The sequence below is a fragment of the Schistocerca gregaria genome, chromosome 5 (genome assembly GCF_023897955.1).
Source record: "Schistocerca gregaria isolate iqSchGreg1 chromosome 5, iqSchGreg1.2, whole genome shotgun sequence".
In the NCBI taxonomy this organism is placed as follows: domain Eukaryota; kingdom Metazoa; phylum Arthropoda; class Insecta; order Orthoptera; family Acrididae; genus Schistocerca; species Schistocerca gregaria.
In genome coordinates this window covers 216,754,697-216,772,853 of record NC_064924.1, presented here as the reverse complement: position 1 = coordinate 216,772,853, position 18,157 = coordinate 216,754,697, and the positions used below count along the sequence as shown (strand labels likewise).

The following is an 18,157-nucleotide window of genomic DNA, read 5'->3' as shown; positions in this document are numbered from 1 at the left end:
GGGAAGCGGTCACACTTGAATGGAGATGCATTTTTATTCATTGTGGTTCACAGCAACATTTTTCATGCTAGGCAACATGGAAGCTGCTTCTGCCCACTCTTCCACCACACTTACGCAAGGCTCATTCCGTCCACTCGTCCCTGTCACTCTCTCTCTCTCTCTCTCTCTCTCTCTCTGTTTGTCTGTCTCTGCATAGCGGTGCTTTCTGACGTGACTCAAACCGTAGTAAACATAAGCCTTTCGGTGCACAGGAAGGACTTTCATATTGCAATAATAAACAGTACATCAATTGCTACAGATTTATTTTTTGCTAACTAGGAAACACTAAAGCACGGAAGAAGAAAAGCATGCAGTTTATTAAAATGGAGCAGACGAGACATCCAAGTGAGTGATTCAGCCGAAGGTGATCCTGTAGCCTGTGTTGGCGCACGTGAATGTGCTGGATTTGTCGTCGTATGCATAGCTGTAGGCATCAGGACAGAGACCTTTGAAGAAGCTCGGGTAGTTCTTTGGCCACGTGGAGGACTTGCAGGTCTGAGGCGTATTGTAGGCACCGCGGCAGCAGTACTGGTCGGTGTTGAAGGCGAGGCAGGCACTCTTGCAAGCGACGACGGCGCCGTTGGCCACGACCTGCAGCTCTGAGGGGCACTTGGCGTTCACGTTGGCTGTGCAGGTCGCTGGTCTGCATCGGTAGTGGTCACCGCCGCCGGACGCGTCGGTGGGAGTCATCTGCAGAAGGAGAATGCGAGCACTCTGTTATGAATGAGAATTCACAATTTCTTTAATTTTATACTCAGCTTCACTCTGGACGACACCATAGCTCCCTCTAGACAAGGGTGGAGAAACGAATCGGCCTCGGCCATTTTGAAGTAACCATGCCAACTTTTTCCTGAAAAGACTCACGGAAACTGAAAAACTTGACTATGTAAGGCTGGATGGTCATTTGAACCGCTCTTCTCCTGACTGCTTGCACAATGACATTAGATTAGATAAGATTAGATTAGATTAATACTTGTTCCATAGATCATGAATACGACACTTCGTAATGATGTGGAACGTGTCAGGTTAATAAAATATGTCTGTACAAGATGTTACATTACACAAAAGATTGCATGAAACTAATGTTTAAGTTGTTTTTTTCCCTCCCTTAATTTATATCTAAAAATTCAGCCAGTGAGCAGAAGGAGTTGTCGTCTAGAAATTCTTTTAATTTATTTTTAAATGTTGGTTCGCTATCTGTCAGGCTTTTGATGCTGTTTGGTAGGTGACCAAAGACTTTTGTGGCAGCATAATTTACCCCTTTCTGTGCCAAAGTCATATTTAACCCTGCATAGTCAAGATCATCCTTTCTCCTGGTTTTATAGCTATGCACACTGCTATTACTTTTGAACTGGGTTGGATTTTTAACAACAAATTTCAGAAGTGAATACATATACTGAGAGGTTACTGTGAGGATCCCTAGATCCTTAAATAGATGTCTGCAGGATGACCGTTGCTGAGCACCAGCAATTATTCTGATTGCACGTTTTTGAGCAATGAATACTTTTCTACTCAACGATGAATTACCCCAGAATATGATGCCATACGAAAGCAGTGAATGAAAGTAGGCATAGTAAGCTAATTTACTGAGATTATTATCACTAAAATTTGCAATAACACTAATAGCATACGTAGCTGAACTCAGACGTTTCAGCAGCCGATCAATGTGTTGCTTCCAGTTTAACCTCTCATCAATGGACACACCTAAAAAATCTGAAAATTCTACCTTAGCTACAGACTTCTGTTCAAAGTCTATATTTATTACTGGAGTTGTGCCATTTACTGTACGGAACTGTATGTACTGTGTTTTATCAAAATTTAAAGAGAGTCCATTTGCTGAAAACCACTTAATAATTTTGTGAAAAACTTCATTTACAATTACATCACTTAGTTCTTGGTTTTTGGATGTTACTACTATACTTGTATCATCAGCAAAAAGACTAACTTTGCATCTTCGTCAATGTGGAATGGTAAGTCAGTAATGTACACTGCTGGAAATGGAAAAAGAACACATTGACACCGGTGTGTCAGACCCAACATACTTGCTCCGGACACTGCGAGAGGGCTGTACAAGCAATGATCACACGCACGGCACAGCGGACACACCAGGAACCGCGGTGTTGGCCGTCGAATGGCGCTAGCTGCGCAGATTTGTGCACCGCCGCCGTCAGTGTCAGCCAGTTTGCCGTGGCATACGGAGCTCCATCGCAGTCTTTAACACTGGTAGCATGCCGCGACAGCGTGGACGTGAACCGTATGTGCAGTTGACGGACTTTGATCGAGGGCGTATAGTGGGCATGCGGGAGGCCGGGTGGACGTACCGCCGAATTGCTCAACACGTGGGGCGTGAGGTCTCCACAGTACATCGATGTTGTCGCCAGTGGTCGGCGGAATGTGCACGTGCCCGTCCACCTGGGACCGGACCGCAGCGACGCACGGATGCACGCCAAGACCGTAGGATCCTATGCAGTGCCGTAGGGGACCGCACCGCCACTTCCCAGCAAATTAGGGACACTGTTGCTCCTGGGGTATCGGCGAGGACCATTCGCAACCGTCTCCATGAAGCTGGGCTACGGTCCCGCACACCGTTAGGCCGCCTTGCGCTCACGCCCCAACATCGTGCAGCCCGCCTCCAGTGGTGTCGCGACAGGCATGAATGGAGGGACGAATGGAGACGTGTCGTCTTCAGCGATGAGAGTCGCTTCTGCCTTGGTGCCAATGATGGTCGTATGCGTGTTTGGCGCCGTGCAGGTGAGCGCCACAATCAGGGCCAATACCCGGCATCATGGTGTGGGGAGCGATCTCCTTCACTGGCCGTACACCTCTGGTGATCGTCGAGGGGACACTGAATAGTGCACAGTACATCCAAACCGTCATCGAACCCATCGTTCTACCATTCCTAGACCGGCAAGGGAACTTGCTGTTCCAACAGGACAATGCACGTCCGCATGTATCCCGTGCCACCCAACGTGCTCTAGAAGGTGTAAGTCAACTACCCTGGCCAGCAAGATCTCCGGATCTGTCCCCCATTGAGTATGTTTGGGACTGGATGAAGCGTCGTCTCACGCGGTCTGCACGAACGCTGGTCCAACTGAGGCGCCAGGTGGAAATGGCATGGCAAGCCGTTCCACAGGACTACATCCAGCATCTCTACGATCGTCTCCATGGGAGAATAGCAGCCTGCATTGCTGCGAAAGGTGGATATACACTGTACTAGTGCCGACATTGTGCATGCTCTGTTGCCTGTGTCTATGTGCCTGTGGTTGTGTCAGTGTGATCATGTGATGTATCTGACCCCAGGAATGTGTCAATAAAGTTTCCCCTTCCTGGGACAATGAATTCACGGTGTTCTTATTTCAATTTCCAGGAGTGTATATCAAGAACAGTAAAGGACTTAAGACCGAACCCTGTGGGACCCTGTACATGATAGCCCCCCAGTTTGCGGAATCAGCTGTTGTTTTAATATTACATGACCCACTTATTTCAACTTTCTGCATTCTTCCAGTTAAGTATGAATTAAACCATTTGTGCATTGCCCCCCTCAAACCATAATGATTTAGCTTATCTAAAAGAATTCCATGATTAAGAGAAGACAGCTCATGGAGCAAGACGCTGTGGCGGTACTACTGTTGTCCTGAATGATAGAATTTAATTGAAATAATCTCAACCATCAATTCCATAAAATACTGGAAATTATACACACGTCAAAATATTTGACGATGCCACTATGGCTGCAGTACATTACGACTTTGCTTTTATTAAACAGACCTGATGATGGTCATTAAAGACCGAAACCGGTGATCTGTTAACAAAGAGTATGTGACCATAGACGTAAATTAAAGAAACTTATTACATCAAAAAAGGTTTTGCATCATCCCGGTTCCAGAACTCCTGAAGATAGACGTTGACTGTGGATATTGTATCACAGACACAGTCCCTTTGACTGTTCAGAGGTATCACTAAACCCGTCCAAAGATGTAAACAACCAAGCATCACCAGCACCTACTAGACGGAGGGGATCCAACAGTCGATCAGTTCCAGTCACTCAATCAGGAAAGAGGTACACGACCCATGTTGCTTGTAGTTCAGCCATGCCTAGATGGTCAATACTGCGGTTCGATCGCGTCCGCATTGTCACTTTGTACGAGGAGGGGCTCTCAACAAGGGAAGTGTCCAGCCTTCTCGGAGTGAAACAAAGCGATGTTGTTCGGGTATGGAGGAGATACAGAGAGACAGGAACTGTCGATCACATGCCTCGCTCAGGCCGCCCTTGGCCTACCGCTTCAGTGGATGACCGCTACCTACGGATTATGGCTCTGAGGAACCCTGACGGCAATGCCACATAATCTTTTCATGCAGCCACAGGACGTCGTGTTACGACTCAAATTGTGCGAAATAGACTGCATGATGCGCAACTTCACTCTTGACGTCCATGTTAAGGTCCATCTTTGCAACCACGAAACCATGCAGCGCGGTACAGATGGGCCCAAAAACATGCCGAATGGACCGCTCAGGATTGGCATCACGTTCTCTTCAACGATGAGTGTCACATATTCCTTCAACCAGACAAACGCCGGAGACATGTTTGGAGGCAACCCGGTCAGGCTGAACGCCTTAGACACATTGACCAGCGAGTTCAGCAAGGTGGAAGTCTCTGACGTTTTGGGGTGGCATTATGTGGGTCCGATGTACGCTGCTGGTGGTCGTGAAAGGTGCCGTAACGGCTGTACGATACGTGAATGCCTTCCTCCGACCGATAGTGAAACCATGTCGGCAGCATATTGTCGAGGCATTCGTCTTCATGGACAACAATTCGCACTCCTATCGTGCACATCTTGTGAATGACTTCCTTGAGGATAACGGCATCACTTGACTAGAGTGGCCAGCATGTTCTCCAGACCTATCAAACATGCCTGGGATAGATGGGAAGGGGATGTTTCTGGATGACGTGACCCACCAACCACTCTGAGGTATCCACGCCGAATCGCCAGTGAGGTATGGGATATTCTGGACCAACAGTGCCTTGATGAACTTGTGAATAGTATGGCACGACGAATACAGGCGTGCATTGATGCAAAAGGAGGTATCACTGTGTACAGCAATTTTGACCGTCACCTCACCTCTGAAGGTTTCGCTGTATGGTGGTACAACAAGACATGTGCGGTTTTCATGAGCAATAAAAAGGGCGGAAATGATGTTTATGTTGATCTTTATTCCAATTTTCTGTACAGGTTCCGGAACTCTCGCAAGTATGAAAACGTTTATGTTAGTGTTGCACAGATGGCGGAAGTCAGTTTGTGCTATGGAGTTCCATGTCTGTGGCACTTGGTCGGTCAATACAGATTCAATAAATCTATTTTTGGATGACTCTGGAGTTGTCGTCCGATGACGTCCTATATCTGCTCGACCGGAGACAGATCTGATGATCGAGCAGGCCAAGGCAATGTACCAACAGTCTGTAGAGCATCTTGGGTTACAACAGCGGATGTGGGCGAGCATTATGCTGTTGGAAAACACCTCAACACCCCTAGCATGCTGTTCATGAATGGCAGCCTAAGAGGTCGAATCACCCGACCGCCGTCCGCGGTGACCGAGCGGTTCTAGACTCTTCAGTTCGGAACCGCGCTACTGCTACGGTCGCATGTTCGAATCCTGCCTCGGGCATGTGTGTATGTGATGCCCTTAGGTTAGTTAGGTTTAAGTAGTTCTAAGTCTAAGGGACTGATGACCTCAGATGTTAAGTCCCATAGAGCTCAGAGCCTTTTGAACCATTTTTTTCACCAGACCGACGTACAGTTTTGCAATCAGGGTGCGTGGGAAAACCACGAGAGTGCTCCCGCTGTCTTACAAAATCGTACCCTGGACCATAACTCCAGTTATAGGCCCAATGCGTCTAACATGCAGACAGGTTGGTTGCAGGCTCTCAAACGAACTCCTCCTAACGAACACGCGGCCATCACTGACGCCGAGGCAGGACCAGCGTTTATCAGAAAACACAACAGACCGCCGCTCTGCCTCCAACGTGCTCTCGCTTGGCACCACTGAAGTCACAAACGGCGATGGTTTGGGGTCAGTGAATGCACTCTACAGGGCTCTAGCTCGGAGGCATCCTTGAAGTAGCTGGTTTGTAATAGTTCATTACGCCATTGTGCTGCCACTTGCTGCTCATATGGCTGCTGCAGATGCAGAAAGATGCACTAGAGTCATACGCCTAAAATGATGGCGTTCGGGCTCTGTAGAGCCACATGACTGTCCAGAGCCCGGCCTTCTTGCCATCGTGTATTCTAGTGACCACCGACTCATGAAACGTCGATGGATTCGTGTAGGGCGATTTCGGTAGCAAAACCATTCGATCGAAAGATCCAGGATTTGTTCAAACCAATCGCGAACTGTGACGTGGCGAATTTTCACCCGTAAAAATTCCATCGTTGTTGGCTGCAAGTGATCTCCAAGTATCCGAACATAACCATTTCCAGTCAACGATCGGTTCACTTTCACCGGAGGACCCATTCTATTCCGTGTAGAATAGCCCACACCATCATGGAGCCACCACCAGCTTGCAGAGGGCGTTGTTGACGATTGGACCAGTTGCTACGTGGGGTCTTCGCCACACTCGAACCCTGCCATCAGCTATTACCAGCTGAAGTCCTGACTCATCTGAACAGGCCACAGTTTTTGAGGCGTCTAGGGTCCAATCGATATGGTCACGAGCCCAAGAAGGGCGCTGCAGGCGATGTCGTAGTTAGCAAAGGCACTCGCGTCGCTTGCCTGCTGGCGCAACCTATTAACGCTAAATTTCATTGCACAGCCTACCGAATACGTTCATCTTACATCCATTGATTTCTGCAGTTATTTCACGCAATGTTGCTTGTCTGTTAGCAATGATCTACATCTACATCTGCATCTACATCCATACTCCCCAAGCCACCTGACGGTGTGTGGCGGAGGGTACCTTGAGTACCTCTATCGGTTCTTCCTTCTATTCCAGTCTCGTGGAAAGAAGGATTGTCGGTATGCCTCTGTGTGGGCTCTAATCTCTCTGATTTTATCCTCTTGGTCTCTTCGCGAGATATACGTAGGAGGGAGCAATATGCTGCTTGACTCCTCGGTGAAGGTATGTTCTCGAAAATTTAACAAAAGCTCGTACCGAGCTGCTGAGCGTCTCTCGTGCAGTCTTCCACTGGAGTTTATCTATCGTCTCCGTAACGCTTTCGCGATTACTAAATGATCCTGTAACAAAGCGCTCTGCTCTCCGTTGGATCTTCTCTATCTCTTCTATCAACCCTATCTGGTACGGATCCCACACTGGTGAGCAGTATTCAAGCAGTGGGCGAACAATCGTACTTTAACCTACTTCCTTTGTTTTCGGATAGCATTTCCTTAGGATTCTTCCAATGAATCTCAGTTTGGCATCTGCTTTACCGACGATCAACTTTATATGATCATTCCATTTTAAATCACTCCTAATGCCTACTCCCAGATAATTTATGGAATTAACTGCTTCCAATTGCTGACCTGCTATTTTGTAGCTAAATGATAAGGGACCTATCTTTCTATGTATTCGCATCACATTACACTTGTCTACATTGAGAGATAATGCCTGATATATGGTATTCCCAGCGCACTATTGACATTGTGGATCTCGGAATATTGAATTCCTTAACGATTTCCGAAGTGGAATGTCCCATGCGTCTAGGTCCAATTACGAAGCCTTGTCACATCTATCGCCTGAGTACAAATAACAGTTACGCTAATGCACTAGTCTTTTATACCTCGAGTTGGAGATATACTGCCTTCTATACACGTGCACATCGCTATCCCGTGACTTTTTGTCACCTCAGCATTTATGAATGGGAGTTTGGTGGTTCATTGTGAGCAGCTTTACAAACTTGAACTTTGTGTATGGGATATGAGGAAGCTGTTGAACCGTAATCATTTGCTGCATTTGACGCTGATAGTCTCGTGGGCAAGGTGAGCTTGTTGCGGATGGGACGGCTGCTGTACGGAAAATAAATGTAAGATCTACACGGTAACAGACAGAGGTTCGCAACTGAGAGATCACAGAAGATTCGCGTTGATGGTTTCTTCTCATATCAAGTAGTCTTGCTTGTGTTATTATTAACCAACAGGGGTCCCAGTCGGGTAGAAAAGTGGACAGTGGCAAACAGCCCGAACTCACCGTGATGGGAATGTTGTAGCCATCAACGAGGCTGACGTCGTAGTAGTCGTTGCCGCCCGATCCGCGTAGAGTGACTTCGAGCAGGGAGCTCGGGGGCTTGCCCCCGGCGCCGTTGCATTTCAGCACCCCTCCACAGTCGCCCGTCTGGCAGCTGCCTCGTCCGGACGCGTCGAATTTGCAGCCGGTGCGGCCCCAGATGCGGCCTTGCCAGGAGTCGTCCACGTTGACAGTCATCTGTTGGCACCCCCCGAGGGGTCAATAGCTACACTCTGAGAGAAAACAATCCGCTTATACTGTAGATCGGCTGAAAGAGAAAAGGGAGACGTTATGGATATTCATGAATTTAATAGAATTGATATTGTAACAGTCTTGGGTAACTGCAGCGTAGTTGTGGGCCGAGAACAAACGTATCTGGATAATACACTACTGGCCATTAAAATTGCTACGCCAAGAAGAAAAGCAAATGATAAACGGGTATTCATTGGACAAATATATTATACTAGAACTGACATGTGTTTACATTTTCACGCTATTTGGGTGCATAGATCATGAGAAATCAGTACCCAGAAGAACCACCTCTGGTCGTAATGACGGTCCTGATACGCCTGGGCATTGAGTCAAACAGCCCTTGGATGGCGTGTACAGGTACCGCTACCCATGGAGTTTTAACACGATACCACAGTTCGTCAAGAGTAGTGACTCGCGTAATGTGACGAGCCAGTTGCTCGGCCACCATTAACCAGATGTTTTCAGTTGGTGAGAGATCTGGAGAAAGTGCTGGCCAGGGCAGCAGTCGAACATTTTCTGTATCCAGAAAGTCCCGTACAGGACCTGCAACATGCGGTCGTGCGTTATCCTGCTGAAATGTAAGGTTTCGGAGGGATCGAATGAAGGGTAGAGCCACGGGTCGTAACACATCTGAAATGTAACGTCCACTGTTCAAAGTGAAGTCAATGCGGACAAGAGGTGACCGAGACGTGTAACCAATGGCACCCCATACCATCACGCCGAATCATACGGAAGGACGACGGTTCAATCCCGCGTCCGGCCATCCTGATTTATGTTTACCGTGATTTCCCTAAATCGCTCCAGGCAAATGCCGGGATGGTTCCTTTGAAAGGGCACGGCCGACTTCCTTCCCCATCCTTCCCTACCTCGCTGTTTGGTCTCCTCCCCCAACCAACCGACCGACCGGGTGATACGACAGTATGGCGATGACGAATACACACTTCCAATGTGCGTTCATCGCGATGCCGCCAAACACGGATGCGAACCTGGATTCATCAGAAAAAATGACATTTTGCCATTCGTGCACCCAGGTTCGTCGTTAAGTACACCATCGCAGGCGCTCCTGTCTGTGATGCAGCGTCAAGGGTCACCGCAGCCATGGTCTCCGAGCTGATAGTCCATGCTGCTTCAAACGCGTCGAACTGTTCGTGGAGATGTTTGTTGTCTTGCAAAGGTCCCCATTTGTTGACTCAGGGATCGAGATGTGGCTGCACGATGCGTTGCAGCCATCCGGATAAGATGCCTATTATCTGGACTGCTAGTGATACGAGGCCGTTGGGATCCTGCACGGCGTTCCCTATTACCCTCCTGAACCCACCGATTCCATATTCCGCTAACAGTCATTGGATCTCGACAACGCGAGCAGCAATGTCTCGCGATACGATAAACCGCAACCGCGATAGGCTACAATCCGATCTTTATCAAAGTCGGAAACGAGGTACCACAACAACGTTTCACCAGGCAACGGCGGTCGACTGCTGTTTGTGTATGAGAAATCGGTTGGTAACTTTCCTCATGTAAGTACGTTGTAGGTGTCGCCACCAGCGACAACCTTGTGTGAATGCTCTGAAAAGCTAATCATTTACATATCACAGCATCTTGTTTCTGACGGTTAAATTTCGTGTCTGTAGCACGTCATCTTCGTTGTGTAGCAATTTTAATGGCCAGTTGTGTATGAACTGTTGGCGAAAAGTAAGAACTTGAGAAAGAGTGGAACAATGTGGAAATTTTCTGAGGTAGTACCCAGAGTGTTTTTATGGTATTTCAGTATAGGAGTAGTGGAATATTATAAAAAAGATGTAATTGAAGCCTTAGTTAATACATGTGAATGGTGATCGAGTTCTGTGGATTGAATTACTACAAGAAATACCGACATCAACAAATCAGTAAAAACGGAACCCTCGTAGCAACACTTTGTTGTCCGTCTGTCTGTCTGCCCGACTGATCAAAACCCTCTTTTTTCAAGAACGGGTAGACATACCAAGTTGAAATTTACATCGCATAGTAAGGTCTATACTCATTTAACAGTGGAATAAATATAAGATTCTAAATCACTGGAACCAAAAGAAACTGCTATTTATGCCACATAGTCTAAATTCGCAAACACGATCATCAAAACATACAGAGTTCTCCCCGTTGACCTAGAATCACGAAATTAAACAAAAGGATAGTCTTAGCGCTACAACCAAAGGGAAAAATCCAAAAAATGTTAATTTGTAATTATAAATCACGGATAATAAATAATTTGCCATTTGTATACGTCTTTAAAGATGCCTCTTTCTCAGGAACGTGTAGATGTATCAAGTTGTTGAAATCTATGTCACGTACTAAGTCTGTTGTCTGTTGGCGCTGTAATATATGTAAGCTTCTAACTCAATGCAGCCAAAAGAGACAGCTATTTATGTCACGTCATCACGTCACGTATTTTGATACTTGCGAACACACTCATCAAAACCTTCAGGGCACTCCCCGTTGGTCTAGAATCATGAAAATTAACGAGAAGCAGGGTTTCGCAGTAAAATCAAAGGCGAAAATCCAGAAATTGTTAATATGTAATTATAACCACGAGAAAATGAATGTTTTGTCATTTGTTACCAGATTTTATGTCTGTCTGTCCGTCTGTTAAGATTCCTTTTCTCAAAAACAGATAGGTGTATCAAGTTGAAATTTATGTCAGATGCTGAGGTTTATAGTCCTTCTATGTCAGTGCAGTCAAAAGATATGGCCATTTGTGTCCCATAATTTAATACTCGCAAGCTCATTAATTAAAACATAGACGTAGAATCATAAATTTTGGTAAGAAGAAAGGTTTCACAGTACGAGTAAAGGAAAAAAGTCAGAAAATTGTTAATTTGTAATTATATCACAAAAAAGTATTTCTTTTGCTGGTTTTTATCAGACTTGAAATTTAAACGTTCACGAAAGTCTTAGAGTCCCTGGGACCGATATCATGCCAGTATCAATGACGATAACAGCCAAAATCGTCTCGATAGTCGTTTCCCGGAATATCTGAGTTGTCTATATACATAATTTCGTATGGACCCTTATCGCACCTGGCAAATTTTTTTGTATAGTTTTATGTTATGCAGATATGTGTTTCGGCCTCTCGCCTATCTACAGCTTGTGTAATACATTTAGGTCATCGTCAATGTTACATTTTTATCGACTGCGTTTTGAATGCTGTAGCTGCCCGTTTTTCTCTCTTTTACACCATATTATGCATAGCACGAACAGTTTTAGATTCGCTACATAAAATGCGGAAAAAGAGCCACAAACTGCAGAACAATAAGCAGCTACAGCATTTAAAATGCAGTCGACGAAACTGACGAAGATTTAAATGTATTACGCAAGTTGAAGATGAATGAAAGCTCGAAACACATCCTTCCATAAAATAATGCCATATAATAAAGTGGCTTGTTATTATATTTCCTAAAGTAATTGAAGTCTTGCAGACCATCATATAACCACGGGTAACTGAAGAAATAATAAGTTACTGATGGTAGCAGGAAGTGTAAGAAAGCAAGGGATGGGATAGGACGTCAGCAGAGCATGTTGTTTAGAAAATAAATTAACAGAAGTACAAGAAAATAAAATAAAGCTTCGCGAGAGAAGTGTGTGAAGAAATTGAGAACGGTAATGTCGTAGGAAAACACAGACTGCACATAATTAAACGCCGTTTTGGGAGACGTAAAAAACAAATATGGTAACTCCTCGGAGCGGACTTGAAGTTTCTGTTAATCGCATACGAAAGCGTAAACAGATGGCAGGAGAAAATTTAAGATCTGTGTGGCGGAGAGCACTATGATAGGAAGGGGGAGGAGTTTTATATTGGTGTAAAATAAATAGATAAGCCATTTTCTAAGTCACATTTTAATCGACCACTGTTTAATCTGAGATTAAACAGCCAGTGGAATGTATGGTACGTGCTACTGTCAACGGCACCACACTATTTTTAGCCCTTTCACGTTTGATATTGTCTTTTGTATTGCGGATGTAGCCACCTAGCACAACTGAAAAGAGGAATGTGAGAAGGTTATAAGTACCACATCTGACATTTATCAAGAGAATGAAAAAAAAATCAATGTATCTCTGTTTGTAAATAACTGATTTGTATCCTCATACTACAGAATTTTGCATCTCATCATACCACCCCAAAAAATAATGAGACAAATTAGAAAATAAATATTTTATTAAGGAAGTTCTAAGCACCATACCAGTGAATTGTCTGGTTCTAGGTGCCAATAAGAAAGTTTTTACAAGCTGGTTCTTGAAAAAAAGAAAACAGCAACCAGTCACTGTTAATAATGCTATTTATTTACACAGATACCGCCATTACTGTTTTCGAGAAGGGTAATCACGTTCTTATTACATTTGTTGCTGTTTAAATTATTTGTTGGCTGTTTTTTGCCATCAACTAATGTAAACAACAACAAATGTAATTTGGTAATTTGTGGTGAGGTCTTTACACACTACTTAATCTAACTTAAACTAACTTAAGCTAAGGGCGACACATACGCCCATGCCCGAGGGAGGATTCGAACCTCCGACGGGGGAAGCTGCGGACCGTGACAAGACACCTCAGACCGGACGGCTACCCGGCGCGGCAACAAACGTAATACTAATGTAAAAAGCCATCTGAAAATTCAGACTGGTAACAGCACTATTTTTATGAATAATTAAGAATATTAACAGTGATTGGTTGCTATTTCTTTCTTTGCAAGAATTATTTGTGTTTTGTACACAGGCTCAGTCTCAAAAACGTGTTTTCTTCAAAACAGCAGGAAGATAGTTTCTACTACAAGTATCATTAATAAAATAGTTCAAATGGTTCTGAGCTCTATGGGACTTAACAGCTGCGATCATCACTCCCCTAGAACTTAGAACTACTAAACCTAACTAACCTAAAGGCATGACACACATCCATGCCCGAGGCAGGATTTGAACCTGCGACCGTAGCAGTCACGCGGTTCCGGACTGAAGCACCTAGAACCGCTCGGCCACCGCGACCGGCTATCATTAATACTGAGGCACTATATTTTATTTGCGAGTAGGTGATAAACTCGTCATTGTCCGGGTATTTGTGTATATTTTCATGTATATTTTTGACTTCTAAAGCTTCTTTGTTTTCAACGTTTGAAGTAGCATGACCGGGGACATGAACGAAGAGCTTGTTTGCTTCACTAAAACAAGAGATAGCCACATAGAACTGGCTGTGCCAAAAGCGACTGACACTAAGGCCCACGCCCGCAACGCGAAGCGTGTGATCCTATGCTTTGTTTACGGCCATGGCCTAAGCGCTTAAAACGATATGTAGACTGGAATGAGATTTTCACTCTGCAGCGGAGTGTGCGCTGATATGAAACTTCCTGGCAGATTAAAACTGTGTGCCCGACCGAGACTCGAACTCGGGACCTTTGCCTATCGCGGGCAAGTGCTCTACCAACGGAGCTACCGAAGCACGACTCACGCCCGGTACTCACAGCTGTACTTCTGCCAGTATCCGTCTCCTACCTTCCAAACTTTACAGAAGCTCTTCTGCGAAACATGCAGAACTAGCACTCCTGAAAGAAAGGATACTGTGGAGACATGGCTTAGCCACAGCCTGGGGGATGTTTCCAGAATGAGATTTTCACTCTGCTCAGTTGGTAGAGCACTTGCCCGCGAAAGGCAAAGGTCCCGAGTTTGAGTCTCGGTCGGGCACACAGTTTTAATCTGCCAGGAAGTTTCATATCAGCGCACACTCCGCTGCAGAGTGAAAATCTCATTCTGGAAACATCCCCCAGGCTGTGGCTAAGCCATGTCTCCACAGTATCCTTTCTGTCAGGAGTGCTAGTTCTGCATGTTTCGCAGAAGAGCTTCTGTAAAGTTTGGAAGGTAGGAGACGGATACTGGCAGAAGTAAAGCTGTGAGTACCGGGCGTGAGTCGTGCTTCGGTAGCTCAGTTGGTAGAGCACTTGCCCGCGAAAGGCAAAGGTCCCGAGTTCGAGTCTCGGTCGGGCACATAGTTTTAATCTGCCAGGAAGTTTGATATGTAGACTGTTAGAAATAAGTGGGATTCGAGGCATAAAAGTCCGCTCGCCTTCACCACTTCCCATCAAAATTTCCGCTTCTATGGTGTTACGTTGGAGAAAAGTAACTTTAAGCCTCCGTTAGTGAAGGGTTTTGTGGAGCGAGATAATGCATGACGCTCTCGTCAGAGTTATGTTGAGCCTCACTTACGGAAGGAGTTACCGAAGAGCGAGTTAAAGCCCGATGTTCTTTAGCCGCAGCAAGTCTCACCTCTCGATTCTCATTGGATTCTAGACACTGCATAGTCCTCAGTCTTTTAGGCGAGGTGGTATACTCAGACGGTTCAACTATTTGCTAGTTATTTTTATTTGTAAGCGAAACGAAATCAAATTGTAATGAGTAGGCACCCAAATCACAAAGCAAACTTAATAAATTCTTTTTTCTGGCAGAAAACATAAATAAAACTTATCGAAAGGAAAGCGAAATCAGTAAATCCGTATATTCTAGCAAAGTAAATTCAATGTTAGTCTGTATTTGTAAAGATAAGATTGCGGTGCTTATTTTTGTCACTGACGTGAACTACCGAAGATACATCTCTGAGTTAAAAAAGTTAACAATGCCAGCCATTGGTTCTTTTGTGTACTACGAAACAGCGACATCTGCTGCTTCTTTGGTGTACTACGCCGTGATGATTACACATCTGAAATACTAAACTGAGCAGATGATTTCACAAACAACTTTAAATCACGTTATTTTTTTCCGTGATCCGATTTTGATGAAATACATTGACACAAACAACACTGAAGTTAATACGTTTGCTTGCGTGGCCATCTTCCGCCGCAGCTGGTAACATCTGTTACTATAGATTATCGGTCTTGAGCTGATTGCAATCTAATTACAAAGAATTACACCAGATGCGTTTCGCTTTTATTTATAAAGCATTTTCAGTGGTTATTCTACAAATTCGATATATATATTGTTTTAGGTTCAATGGAGTGGAGCGGCTGTGAACAAGTTGGAAATCCTAACATAGGAAGGACCAGTCTTCTTGTATTTCATTTGAGAGCTATAGACACAATTGGAGTTCCATCTTTCTTTTTCAAAAAACGCGTTTTCAGTGCTATTCTCTGCTCGCTACTCTGTCGCATGTCCCTAGACTTGATCCAGGGGCGAAAGCACGGAGAAAGTCTTTGAAACATGCGTCATGAGATGGCGCATAGTCTTCATGCCAAGCTGTGCTTCCCTCTGGAGTTTCAAAATTTAAGATAGACGAGAAGTGGTTTTTGTTCACTACAATTATACTTGTTAAAAACCTAATGTATTTTGGTACTTGTCTTAGCTATAACAATAATAAAAATGTAAAATCGCTGTTTTCGTCTATCTGAACACGCTAATATCCGAAACTACTAGGCGAATTTTCATGGGCTTTTCACAGGTAATAACTTGAGCGTTTGTTGCTATAGGTTATCCGTCTTGAGCTGACTGCAATGTAGTTACAAAGATTTTTTTCCTTGTGTTTCTGACAGCTGGGTGTTTGTTCTTTTCTGTTTGTTATTTTCTTGTTCAGCTTTGTTACAAAGTTCTCTTTGATCCATTGCTTGTGGCTATTTCTATTACTGTATTCACTTCTTTTTTGCAATTGCTTGTATCTAACAGTACTGTGTTTAGTCTGTGGAGCATGTATCTAAGTGCTGCCTGCTTTTGAGAAATTGAATGTTGTGATGTCTCATGTATAATGTGTCTGTTGTCGATTTTGGTATATGTCAAATGTGTGTTGGTTATTTTGAATCTTTATGGTGATGTCCCAGAAAATTTAACTATATATTTTGCTCTTTCTCTATTGTAAAATTGAATAGAATTCATGAATAGAATTTATGTCTGTGTGTATCTGGTCAGTTTTATTGTTTGGTTCATCGATCAGGCATAAGATTTCATCCATATATCTAATCCAGTACAGGATGTTGTTCCTATATGGCACTACTTCGTTAACTATAATCTGTTCTACATGGTTCATAAGTATGGAGCAAAACATGTAAAGAAACACCGTAAGTAAGTCGCCGACCAACTTTATGAAGAAAACGTTGTTTTGAACCTAAAACAATGAAAAATGTACAAATGTATGCATGCAATTTACAGAATAACCACTGAAGATGCATTATAAATAAAAGCGAAACTCGTCTGGTGTAATTCTTTGTAATTACATTACAGTCAGCTCAAGACGGATAACCTATAGCAACAAACGCTCAAGTTATTACCTGTGAAAAGCCCATGAAAATTCGCCTAGTAGTTTTGGATATTAGCGTTTTCAGATAGACGGAAACAGCGATTTTACATTTTTATTAATATTATAGATAAGACAAGTACAAAAATACATTAGGTTTTTAACAAGTAGAATTGTTGTGAACAAAAACCACTTCTCTTATATTTTAAATTTTGAAACTCCAGAGGGAAGCGCAGCTTGGCATGAAGACTATGCGCCATCTCATGACGCATGTTTCAAAGACTTTCTCCGTGCTTTCGGCCCTGGATCAAGTCTAGCGACATGCGACAGAGTACCGAGTAGAGAATAGCACTGAAAACGCGTTTTTTGAAAAAAAAAAGACTGAACTTCAATTGTGTCTATAGCTCTAAAATGAAATAGAAGAATACTCGTCCTTCCTATGTTAGTATTTCCAACTTGTTCACAACCGCTCCACTGAATTACGGTCACCATTTTCGCTTCGGATATTTTTTTTTATTCCTGTTTGTGGTAGAGGAAGTAGGGGAAGAATAGAGAGGCTTTCTGGTTCCTTAATGAGGCCATCGACTTTTACGACACTGTCCTGACCGTAGGACAGTATTACCACAATAATCTTACGTTTCTATTTTTTTTTTTTTTTTTGCGGTTACACGGTACTTTGCTTGTTAAGTGGCGAATAGTTACGGTGAAGAGGATTCTGATGTTCTGATGAGGCTGCTGTTGCTTGGGTAACAACGTTGCACTTTCCCCCTCCTCTTCAGGGCAGATGAAGGTATTGAAATAACTATTACAAATAGACACAGTAGAAGGAACAAATATTAGTAACTTACGTTTTCGTCTAAGCAGTGGGTTTTCTCATTGACATTTCAAAGCCACAGGCAGCAAAAGAAGTATTAAGTGCTGAAGGCTGCACTGTATTGAATGATGTTTGGTTCCCATCATTATATAAAATGTGGTGCCAGCACTGGACGTCAATGCAGAAGCCAACAGGACCTTTTTGGGTCCACGTTACTGCTCAAAGTTGGGGCGTCACGGGTTGCCGAAACCTACCAGGCAGTAGGGAGGAGATCGACAGACGGCAGGACTACTGCTACAGGCACGAGTACATGATGGGTGGGCCATCAAGGGTCATCGTGGGATTGAGAGTGGAACTGAGGACACTCCAGCAGCCAGCGCGAGATCACTTTGTATCGGCAAGAAGTGCTCCTGTTCGCTGGCAACCCGCCATGGTGCCTGGGTTGCTGGTATCTCCAGCGCGTGCAGAGCCGAATGGACTCCAGCAGCCAGCGCGAGATCACTTGGAGCAGCCAGCGCGAGATCACTTTGTATCGGCAAGAAGTGCTCCTGTTCGCTGGCAACCCGCCATGGTGCCTGGGTTGCTGGTATCTCCAGCGCGTGCAGAG

The 18,157-nt window shown here is 44.4% G+C and overlaps 1 protein-coding gene across 1 annotated transcript in view; it reads right to left on the bottom strand.

Annotated features, from left to right (window-relative positions):
* Positions 1-285: 285 nt before the first annotated feature.
* The window catches only part of LOC126272692 (uncharacterized), a 44,277-nt gene continuing 26,405 nt past the window's right edge, over positions 286-18,157 (bottom strand). Inside the window, exons 3-4 of the mRNA XM_049975719.1 lie at positions 8,219-8,452; positions 286-729 (exon numbers count right to left, since the gene is read on the bottom strand). Coding sequence (XP_049831676.1) covers positions 394-729; positions 8,219-8,452 — 570 coding nt within the window. The 3' untranslated portion in view covers positions 286-393. The remainder of the gene's footprint in view (positions 730-8,218; positions 8,453-18,157) is intronic.